Consider the following 12615-nt stretch of genomic DNA (forward strand, 5'->3'; position numbering starts at 1 on the left):
TGTTTTTCGTCCCATTCGAGAATTTTTCACTCATATACCGTGAAGGGCTTCAAATTTAGACCGATTCTCGGCACTCAGGGCCATTCAGCAGTGAGGGTTCTTTATCGTGCCAACGCCCATCTCGGTATTTAATTAAGGTCTCATCCGAAAGAGAAGGTATATGACGAGTATCATATTCAGTGGCGGATTCAGAGACGTAAGGGGTGGAATTGGGGCTAAAAAGATTAACGTTAAATAAATACCCCTTTAACCAAAGTAAAATCCTTAATAACATTTTACTTAACTATTTAAAACTATATAAATCTGCTATTGAATAGGAATTACTGTTCAGTATATATTCACCATTCATGACCTTGTATATAGGTACTAAAGACAGGTAGGAACATTTGAATGCCATGTTTATGGGCTAATGAATTGTGTTACTAGTTATGAATACTCCTTAATAAAATACAACAAAAGAGAACTCAGAAAGCTAGCAATATGAAAGTAGAATTTCATTTCATACTAATTTATGAAGTTGCTTTTGCTGGCTTCTTTAAGTTATGACTCAATGCACGGACAAGAATACATTAGAAAATTTAATTGAACTAATAAGTAAATAGCCATTTTTTCGATGGAACTTATTGTTTTAAGTTATAAGGATCGATAAATCTTTTCTCCTTTACACCGATCTCTCAAATTTTGCGGCATGCAATCCCATCCCTGCATCAAGAACCATCGATTCTCCGATTTCAATGAAGTCCAAGTGATGTTTCCATTTAATTTCACTTGGTAAACAGAGACTATATTGTGTCCAGACATTTAAAGTCATAATGCAAATTTAAAAACTTTAACAATTGTAAAGAATGCGACATTGATAACCCATGAAGATAAAGCGATCACTTGTTCTTTTTGGATTTGGAACATTTATTACACAGTTGATAGGGAAAACAACTCGCATATCATGTGTACATATCTCGTATAACAATAGGAAAATCGTTACCCCACGCCTGGCCCACTCAATGGGTCAATTTACGAGGGTTTTAGAAAATCGAATTAGCTTTCAGCTTGACTTCTTTTGCAGACCTTTGTCTTACTAAATCGTCAAAATTATCAATCTGGGGGATAGATATTATCAATTACAATATTTGCACTAGAACACATCACGAAAGGAAATGAGACCTCAAACAAGACATAAAAACCGCAAACAAGACCTCAAACAAGACACAAGACCCCAAACAAGACACGATTTTGCATGGCACCTCTATATCACAGGTTCTATAGTTTGATGCAAATTTGAAATAGATGAATAGATTCGTTGGCGAAAAGTTTTATGTAAATACAAAGTATTTGCACCAAGAATAAAGTACCATTATTATTTTTGGGGATTAAATAAACATTTTTTTTTGTTTGAGATAGAAGACATATTTTAAAAAAGTATTACATGTATATTTGGAATGTGGAAGTAACACATCTTTGGTGCAGGAGAATATAAAAAATTACGTATCTTTTATACGAAATCACCATAGCCTGTTTGTATGGAGGTACTTTTTGCATTGCAAGTGTTTGGACTCGATCTACAGAAGACCACACAGAATTTATTTAATGAATAATTTTAATATATATTATGTTATCATTTAATGCTGTGTCGGTGTAGTATCTGCCTTCATTAATAAACCATCTTTGTACCGGTATGTACTTATATATACAAGTCTTGCTCATCTTCTAAATCACACACGTTCCAATTAAAATTCTATTCAGGACAACCTGGGGATAATCCAATCGCATGTTGAAAATTATGTGTTTGAAAATTTTCTTCTAACAGGAAAACTGCGCATGCTTAACTAGCATTTTAAGCTATTTCTTTACATAGCTAAAGATGTTAACACGTACTTCGCTCTTCCATTAGTTACTAAGAATTAAGGATAGCATATCCTTTATCGACATACACGCATAATTATGAAAACACTACACTTTACTACTTTTAATACATAGATAATTTTTGTCTGTTCTTTCACAAATACTATAAGTATTTGCATCACAAATCGTTTACGGTTAGAAAGTTTGTAAGTACTTGTACCTTTGGGACTGAACACGTCAAAATCAGTGGATGGAAACTGCTGTATCATAAGGCACTTTGAAATTAAAGAAAATATGAAGACTGTTGCCTAGAACAAAGAACAGAGCAAATGATCATCGGTTGTCTTAAGACTTGTTATGTATGCAGATCTATATAATAGGACCATTCATCTTTATAATTATGGTAAATAATCCATAATATCCCCAACCTGATGAGTGCGACAGAACAAGTAAGCCTTGCTGTAGAATATCAACCAAAGTGAAACCCAGACATGAGCAAATTGATCTCAGTCAAACGCTCATGATTTAAAAAAAACACTTGAAACCGTTAAATCATCATTCTCAACATCACAAAAAATTGATGTCAAGTGAACAGGTCTTTGTAATGAAAGTTTAAGATCCAATATTTCATAAACTTAGTCATTGACAAGAAAGAATTATTAAGCAATTTTTGAGTAAGTAGCTGTCATTATTTCATTGTGTGCAGAATTGGTCGAAGCACTTTTTATGTAGTGGTAGTAAAAACTCATCAAAACTTAATCTGTGGATGATAATGTTGAGCAATTTTCAATTGATCAACTTTATATACGTTTTTATCATTCAGCTAGAACGATATTAGAAACCCTCCATATATAAGTTTAATCTGCTTATTATTAATGATAATGAATTCGAACCACTGAATCGATGCCATTTGAAGAAGATTTATCATCGACTTATAAGTGGAAATTCATAGCATATAACTCTGTATTTGCTTAGAATCTAAGTGCACGTACACATTTACAATGAGATGTGTTAGTCTTTGGCAAGTGCTGCACTTGACACTTTTATGCAATTAGTTCTAAATGTACTTGTGACGTCAGTACTTATGTTTCAATATTTCTTGACAAAACGGAAAAAACAGCAAAATGACAATGCATTTTGTTTGAGAGCAGCGAGTAACACGACACTGTTGATATCTTGTTTAAAGACTTTTCTGGTAGGTTGTAGAACTGAATCCATCCGCATTAGAATAGTTATTATGATGCGTTAGTAAGTTTAAGCCTATCCGAAAATTCTGTTAAAGAGCATGTAAAGTGATAGAGATCTATGATAGGAGCAATTTGATAGATACATGATAAGCAGAATTCTTCGTAATCAAACTAGGCTTTATGTAAATGAGGATAGTTCTCAACTAAACACAATGCAGTCAATGACCTTAACAGAAAATTGGAAAATTTATTAAAAGTCTAATCGTTTGTATTTAAACAAAAGATAAACTGGTAAACCTTTAAATTCATTGAGGACAAGTGAAGTGTAACTGGTATACTTTGTAAGCTCTCTGCTGGTATTCAATGAATCATTCTCTCCAAAGAAAAATATTGCGCTGTATATATGGAAATATTTCCTTCGATTCAGATTATGTGCAAAACAAACAGAACATAATGACGAGTGTTGATTTTTCTATTTTGCAGTGAACTATTTTGATAGCCAATGAATAGATTGAACAGAAATGGAAGACCTGAAATGTAAGTGTTCTTATCTCTTAGAAAAATGATGTACAATAATTTCTGAAGTAAACTATTTGCATTTGTTGACAGGTTAACAATAGATCAATAATCTAATAAAGATCCGTGTCTGACCAAGAGTGATTCATTTCATTTCATATTTTTTACCACTATATTCTTTGTAGGAACATCATTTCTGAGGAATAGAAAAAAGAAAGTTTCACTTCATGTGGCGTGAATATTGAGTAAATGACGATATTAAATATATGTGTTCTTGATAATGTTAAAATATTCCGTCACAAGTGATGAAGGATCGTTCTCGCCAAATCACATTCGTCACGATAACACAGAAACTCTAATGAAGGATACAATTGATGTTAACATAAATCCAAGATCACGTGCAAAAATGGTGATGAAAAAACGCGCAAAACACGTTCAGCGAAGAGGAACAGACCTAGCTTTGTTTCCACCAATCTCCCAAACACCTAGCAGAAAGGAAGTCATCACGCCGTATGTAAACCATATCGAGGCTGAGTCCCCGTACATAAGCTCATTAGGTATTTCGCGTGTTCATGATGTCACGACACCATACGTTCTACATACCCAATATTCAAAACACGATGGAACATCTCCTGTGCAAAAGGAATATACGAGAGTGTCCAATATTTCTCGTAACAATGCTGGGACTCCACAAAATCAACCACAGCATAATATAGTTGAAGTAACTAGAATTAGAAAAGACCAATCGTTTTCCCATGAGAGTATTAATAAAGTCGGTGGCTCCTCTCCCTTTATAGAAAGACGATCACGGTTAGAACATAGACGAAAACTAGCTAAAGAGAATTCGAATCAACAGGCTGCAAAGAACCATGTTCAAGAGAATAACAAAAACGCAAAGTTACAGGTTCAAAGTAATCAAATGGGACTTGTGCAAAGGACCGAGAGACATAAATCTTTCCATGATTACAGCCGAGCAAGAAACGAGGAACAATTTTCTATAAGGAAAAAGATAGAGCAGTTCCGAAAATGGCACGAGGAGCAATATAAGGACAAATTGAAGAAACTGAAAGAAGAGGTGGATAATCAATATGAAGTGGAAAACCGTAAAGCTCAAACGTCTAGAGTGGGAAGCCACACCCCACAAGGCAACATCTCAGTGGAGAAGAAAGATCGACTAGAAAAGAAAGCAAAAGCAGAACCGCATCAACAGTCGTCTTCCAGTGGCCACACTCCGCTTTTGAATGGAGGAAATTTGCCCAGTTGTTCTGTCGATGAAAAAGCGAGTTCCGAACGGACTTGGCACACGTGGCGTGACGTCAATGACTCATATGCGTACACAAACGTTAAACAGTACATTGAAGAGAACGAACTTATGACGACCGAGAAAGAGGATTGGATTAAAAAGTGGGTTATTGAGGTCGACAACGCGATGATGATGAAATTAGAGGACGAAGGGCAATTACAAGTTTGATCACCTTAGAATTTTAGATCAAAGCAATCTGTGATATTTAATTGTTAAGCTTTTGACCCACTGATCTCTGATGGAAGAACCCATTTTGCCATCAATCTTAAACACAGTATTATTTTATTCTAGACAGAGGGATTTATTTAAGACAAAGTTTTCATTGCAAATTATAGTGGTGCAATTTTCAACACCCCGTGCTAAGAATTTGTGATATTTGGTGTTATTCTTGGCCACATTCAACACGAGAATTTGTGGCCCTTCATGTAACAATTAAGAATAATTTATTATTTAGCACGTAAGTAAAAATCTAAGGGAATTTTATTTCATCGTTACTGTGCTTGGAAACAACGAAAGTTATGTTTTAAACCGCACTGAGGTAGCACGCACACCTCAAGTTCTCTACTTCAGATGCATGTGAAATTATTGAAATTATTGAGTTTGTTTATATATGACTTAATTGTTAAATAAATAAATGTTTGCACGAGTTGGAAGTTTTTTGTCACAGCTATTGATATAACTTTGTAACCGGTATATACTTCTTTCATTACTTTAAAACATTAAGACAAGTTTACAAATTTGAATTTTTTCAGGGTCCCAAAACATCTTTGGGATGATATCAAATACACTCTTGAATCTAATATCTAGTTAATGAATGGTGCCTAGGTAAATCTATGATAGTCCAAATATAGTAAGGTTTCATAATAATTCAAAAATATGAATACGTATTTATTCAGATATCTATTATGTAAGTTAAGCAGTGAAATATAAAGTACATGAAACATTTTTATTTTATTTATTCATTACTCTCACAACCTTTCAATGTTTTAATATATATACTGGCATATAGCATGAAGTCAACGAACAGTGAACAAGTTAAATGATGTGGGCAGAGGAAATAAAGTTCTCTGAAAATATTACAGGTGGGATCAGGTGCCTTGGAGGAATAAGTATCCCCTATCATCTAATCATTGTTAAAGTTATTTCCCTCTTCGAGCCATATGGCTCATAAGACCGGTGTTAAAATCATTTTTTTTTGTGGTGTGAAAACGATACGTGTCATTGACACACCCCCCCCCCCCCACCCCCGGTTGGGACACCAGTCCAACGCTGGTTAACCGGTACCCATTGTAGCTTGGTGGAATGAGACAATGCAGATAAAGTGCCTTGTCTAAGGACACAACACACACCATCAATTGCACATATAGGGGATTAAACCAGCGACCTTTGAGTTACTGACCAAACACATCTGACAAGTGAGCCATGTGCACTGCTCAATCATTGTAGATGGTTAAAAACTTCATTAAAATTATAATAAAGAGAATCCCTTCTAAGATTGTATTGATTTTGAATATACATATGGCGCTAACATTTCAAACAGATAGCCTACTGTACAACCATTATCATTTTTATAAAAACAAAATTAATTAATGCTTATTTCTCCTTGCGCTGAAGTTTCCCAATTTTACTCTTTATATTACCCAGACCTTGAGCATTTGCATTAAAAGGATGCTGGAGTTCCTCATTGGCAACATCTATGTAGCCGTTTGAAACCAGGTCTTCCAAAAAACATGTGAAATATCGATGGGCCTTTATTAGCCGACCTGTTTTTATATCCTATGAAGTAGAATTTATTCAAAAACTTCTACAAGAGAAAACACTTGATGTGCCCTTCAACTCGACATTGAGATATATCGACGACGATTTATCAATGAACGGTAGTCACTTCCATCCATCTGTCGACACAATATATCCCAGTGAACTCGAAATAAAAGTCAACGCAGAGTCTGCCATATCTGTTTCATAATGAAATATTTTACTGACTATAGACGATAGAAGCCAACTAACATCTAAAGTGTATGATAAACCAGATGACTTCACCTTTCCCATCTTCAACTTTCCTTATTTGTGTAGTAATATTCCACTACCACCTGCATATGGTATTTATATCTCCCAACTTATTGGATACTCAAATCTATGTTCTGAGTATGATCAATTTTGAAACCAAGGCAGCCTACTGACTGACAAGTTGATGTTACAGGGATTTCAACGACCTCGTTTAAAGTCAGCATTTCGTAAATTCTATGGTTTATAGTGGCCTTGTTTGCGAGTATAACATCTCTGGGTCGTATATTGTCTGATATATTTCATACTAATGTTATTTAATTTATCATATGTACTAGGAACTCGTGGTAGTGTATATGTGCTAATAAAAGCGGTCGTAGCTATTGGTCAGTATTTAATGTCGATACCTGTGGAACGGGTATTCAATTCAAGCTCGCTTTTCACTCCCTCGAAGGCTTTTCTTTTTTCAGAGTCCCAAAAACATCTATAGGATGGTATCAAATACACTCTTGAATCTAACATCTAATTAATGAATGGTGTCTACGTAAATCTATGATAGTCCAAATATAGTAAGTTTTCATGATAATTGAAAAATATAAATACGTATTTATTCAGATATCCATTTAAGGAAAGCAGTGAAATATAAAACACATGATACATTTTTATTTTATTTTATTTATATTTATTGCTCTCGCAACCTTTCAATGTTCCAATATATATACTGGCATATAGCATGAAATATGAAGTCAACGAACAATGAATAAGTTAAATGATGTGAGCAGAGGAAATAAAAATCTCTGAAAATATCACAGGTGGGATCAGGTGCCTTGGAGGAGTAAGTATCCCCTATCATCTAACCATTGTTAAAGTTATTTCCCTCTTCGAGCCATATGGCTCATAAGACCGGTGTTTATATTCGTTTTCTGTGATGTTAAAAGGATGAGATTAACTCCCCCCTGGTTGGGACACCAGTCCGTCGCAGGTTAACCGGTACCCATTGCAGCTTGGTGGAATGAGACAATGCAGATAAAGTGCCTTGTCTAAGGACACAACACACACCATCAATTACACATATAGGGGATTAAACCAGCGACATTTGAGTTACTGACCAAACACATCTGACCAGTGAGCCATGTGTTCCGCTTAATCATTGTAGACGGTTAAAAACTGTTCATGTAAAATTCAGTTCTCAATTTTGTAATGTGGATAGTCAATTGTTCCCTTCTAAGATTATATTGATTTTGAATATGCATATGGCGCTAACATTTCAAACGGATAGTCTGCTGTATAACCATTATCATTTTTATAAAAACAAAATTGATTAATGCTATTTTTCTCCTTGCAATGAAGTTTCTCAATTTTACTCTTTATATAACCCAGACCTTGAGCATTTGCATCTCATACCAGTGAGACAAGGCATGTAATAATATCGTCTTTGTTTGTAAGGCTAATTATTATAACTATTTCAGAAGAACACTTAGTTTTAATTCTATGTCTGGAAAACCCACTTATACTCACAGTTCACTTTCTAAGGATGAAATTCTCCAAAATCACATTTTAGTCTTGAATACTTTTAACATTCCAGTCAACGAACTTACATTATACTGGATTCCTAAACTCATAAAAATCCTTACAAAGAACGATACAAATGCTCTACCAAGCCCCTATCTTTACTCCTCACAAAAATAGTAACTGCTGTATGGGAGAAACTTCAGACGTACTGTGCTACAGCATTCTACGATAAGTGGTGCAAATCAAATATGGATTCTAAATTTAAAATCACAAAGTTTTTCCAAAGTTAGTTACATCAAACCTTTTTACATTTCTACACTTAATTCAACCATTCCTCACGATAAATTAAAAACTAGGCTTATTGATATCACAGACAACTGCTTCTTCAATATAAAGGGAACTCGGAAATTATTCATATTTTGAGATTGTCATCAAGAACATTACTTTTTAAAGTTCACTCTGAGTCTACATACAAATACTCTGAAGTTGGTATAAAAAGGATGCTGGAGTTCCTCATAGGCAACATCTATATAGACTTTTGAGACCAGGTCTTCCAACAAACATTCGAAATTTTGATGGGCACTAATTGTGATCCTATATTAGCCGAACTGTTTTTATATTCCTATGAAGCAGAATTTATTCAAAAACTTCTACAAGAGAAAAAGAAAACACTTGATGCGGCCTTCAACTCGACATCGAGATAATTATATCGTGACGATTTATCAATGAACAGTAGTCACTTCCATTCATATGTCGACACGATATACTAGTATCCCGGTAGCTCGAAATAAATTTAAAGTCAACACAGTCTGCCATATCTGTTTCATAATGAAATATTTTACTGACTATAGACGATAGGGACCAACTAACATCTAAACTGTATGATAAACGAGATGATGTCAGCTTTCCCATTCTCAGCTTTCCTCATTTGATTAGTAATATTCCACTACCACCTGCATATGGTATTTATATTTGCCCAACTTATTCAATACTCAAGTCTATGTTCTGAGTATGATCAATTTTTAAACCAAGGCAGCCTACTGACAGAGAAGTTGATGTTACAGAGATTTCAACGACCTCGTTTAAAGTCAGCATTTCGTAAATTCTATGGTTTATAATGACCTTGTTAGCAAATATAACTTATCTCTGGGTCGTATATTGTCTGATATATTTCATACCAATTGTTAATTAATTCATCATTTGTACTAGGAACACGTGGTATTGTTTATGTGCTAATAAAAGCGGCCGTAGCTATTGGTCAGTATTTAAAGGTCGATACCTGTGGAACAGGTATTCAGTTCTTGTCCCCCGAGCTTGACCCATTCAAAAGTTGTCACCCCTTTTGCAACAAAACCTTGTTATCGCTACTCCTCCGAAACCGTAAACCGTAGAGATTCCAAACCTTCATTAGTGTCTTCGACTCATTTAGTACTCTCTTCATTCTATCATTGCGAAAGCATTCTTTGGTCCCTTGTATGAGTTACTGCCCCTGAAAGTTTACGCTGCTTACACTTAATGAACTTTTTTTTAAAACGGTGTATCGTAGAGACATGGGATCAACTGCATGGGCATAAGCAGAGTACAATATGGCCATTGAAAATGATCCACTGCTCATTGGAAAATGAAGTCCTGCATCCGTCGCTTCAACAGTCAAATAGATTTCACATCCATAAGCAGAATACAAAATGGCCATTGAAGTGGAAGATAGGTATTTTGATAATACTTAAGTTAATTGAAAAGATTATGAAAAAAAAGTTTTGAATACTATTATTATTGTTAAAAAGTTATAATAATGATATTAACTTAGCACAGACACAATACTTTTTAGCAAAGCTATTTCACTTATGACTCTATCTTGTTAGAATTATCAAAGTCAGGCTTTGATAATTACCGATTTGGACTTGTACATGTAATGCCTAACAACAAACCCAAAAACGTCATTTTGATTTGGTTTTCCAATAACTAAATTTAGTTTGGTTGTATAATTCATCATATTGTTAAAGAGTTTCTTTCTCAGTTTCACACAGAAACAGGAACAAAAACACTGTATCTTAGATAGGCGTAGTGTAAATGCAATAAATCTGTGTACTTAAAATACATTACTGGAAAATTTAAGGAAGCGTAATATGCTGGCAATAAAATCATTTTGCTATGTCGTACATTCGAGATAATAAGTAATTTAAAAAAAAAGCAGCTAGGGATTGATTTTTAACATTGATATTTCTACAAGGTTTCAAACACCTGACGATATTAGTAATGGAAATTCTATATTGGTTTACATTGTCGACTCTGTCTCTCGGTCAAATGCCTAGAATCTGTGTATACTACATATATATTTCACAGAAAGCTTTATTATATTGGGTTTGTATTTAGACAAAGGTTAAAAAACATATTGAAAAATCGGTTTATTTGCCGAATGATTGGGTTGGATTTTATATGGAATACGATTATAATTAAACTTTCACTATTGATTCTAGATACAACTTTAAACGCATTGAAATTTATAATCAGCCATATCACTGGGAGAAATCTTGCAAAACTAAGAGGGAAAACGTATGTTTAAATTTTTTTTTTTTTTTTTAAAAAAGATACTGTATTATGACAATCGTGTCTTGGTAGTAATTTGGACATTGAGAGATTCTGATTTAAACAAGGTTAATTTCAGTTATCAAGCATTTTGATGCTAATAAAATCTAATTTGCAATTTGTTTAAATTAAAAAGACATTATGGTATATTTGAATACAAGCATTTGCTTGCTACCTTTGCGTTTTAGGAGTTTTTCAGTGTGTAGCAATCCTTGGTTACTTTTCTCGTGCATTAAGCATAAAATTTAAAATTTATAGAATACATGTACCAGAGCTTGGTCAAAAATACGGAAGCCCTGGAGGGACACTGACTAACTTGTTATGACTTATTTGTTATAGCTTATTTGTTGCGACTTATTTGTTAGGAATTTTTATTTCTGGTTATGACAAAGTGTAACGTAGCTTTGGAGAACGTGTATCTTGACTTACATTTCTTTGAAAATGATATATTTAGTCCTAGTTTAACTATGTTTTTTAATTTATAATTAATTGTAGTTTAATGTCCAGTACAGTTGTGATTACTTAATTCTTATCTGTTATATCTTGTCACTTAGTTGTTATCACTTAATTGTTATTTGTTCATTCTCATTTGTTATTTCTTGTTACTTAATAGTTTTTTCTTAATTCTTTTTTGGAACTTCCAGTGTGCATAATGATTGAACACATGAACATTACTACTATTTTTTCTTCTCATTGAGATAAAATTACTGAGATAAAATTTACAAAAATACTCCTTTCTTTTCTGAAACTACACGTAGCCTCCATCTTGTACGCCATGTTTTGGGGTTAAATAAACGGTTTGTTCCCATTTCACCTTAGCTGTGAAATTTGGTATTCCCATTTCGCCTTAGTACGCTGTGAGGTGAATTAAGGCGAAATGGGAACTTGTATAAACACCTCATTAAGTCTAAATATTGTTGACTTAAAGATTATAAAGTTTTATTTTAAATATTATTTATAATCATTTTATATTCATTTATTTTTACATATGTTAAGAGTGATAAACAATGATATATACATTTTACAATAAAAATCAAGGAGCATGTTGTTAAAGAGAACATTAATGGAAATTATTATTTTTATAAAATATATATAAAAAATAATATTATGTCATTCACAGTATTATTTCATTCACAGTATTCATAAATGAGTTCCCATTTTTAGTTGAATCTACTTTTTTATTTTCAAATGTACAATGACTACAGAATCATTTCAAATCCCAAATACTGTGTAATTAAGTAATCATTATAAAAACACCTCATCAATTTTCAAGGTTTGTTTTTACAATACTAGTACTAAGAAATTCCCAGTTCGCCTTAGTACTTTTTTACTTTTTCTTACCTGTATTTAACAGTTAAGGCGAAATTGGAACACACCAAATAAACGTGTGATAACAAATGTAAAATAACAAGAATTAACAATTAAGTCACAAGAACTAAGTCAAAACACCTAAGAAGTAAGTCAATGTCCCTCCAGGGCTTCCGTATATATATATATATATATATATATATATATATATTAGGGGTGTCAATTTTGTCAATAATTCATATTCGAATATTCAATGAAAGTATTCGAATATATTCGAATATTCGATAAAATAATACTCTCATGAAAGGTTTAGCGTAGGTATACTTATATTTGAAGTAAAATTGTATGAAGACTTTTGTA

The 12615-nt window shown here is 33.3% G+C and overlaps 1 protein-coding gene across 1 annotated transcript; it reads left to right on the forward strand.

Moving 5' to 3' along the window:
* Window positions 1-3427: 3427 nt before the first annotated feature.
* Window positions 3428-5480, forward strand: LOC133202112 (uncharacterized). Its single transcript, XM_061337920.1, has 2 exons — window positions 3428-3563; window positions 3728-5480. The coding sequence occupies exon 2, from the start codon at window positions 3823-3825 to the stop codon at window positions 5011-5013; it is 1191 nt and encodes a 396-aa protein (XP_061193904.1). The 5' UTR covers window positions 3428-3563; window positions 3728-3822; the 3' UTR covers window positions 5014-5480.
* The last annotated feature ends 7135 nt before the right edge of the window (window positions 5481-12615 follow it).

The sequence above is a fragment of the Saccostrea echinata genome, unplaced genomic scaffold, assembly GCF_033153115.1.
Source record: "Saccostrea echinata isolate AGI-Se365-2 ecotype Australia unplaced genomic scaffold, CSIRO_AGI_Sech_v1 ptg000001l, whole genome shotgun sequence".
In the NCBI taxonomy this organism is placed as follows: Eukaryota; Metazoa; Mollusca; class Bivalvia; order Ostreida; family Ostreidae; genus Saccostrea; species Saccostrea echinata.

Bases quoted from the DNA above. Each gene is read 5' to 3' on its own strand.
- LOC133202112 (XM_061337920.1), top strand. From the start codon at position 3,823: ATGTTAAAATATTCCGTCACAAGTGATGAAGGATCGTTCTCGCCAAAT.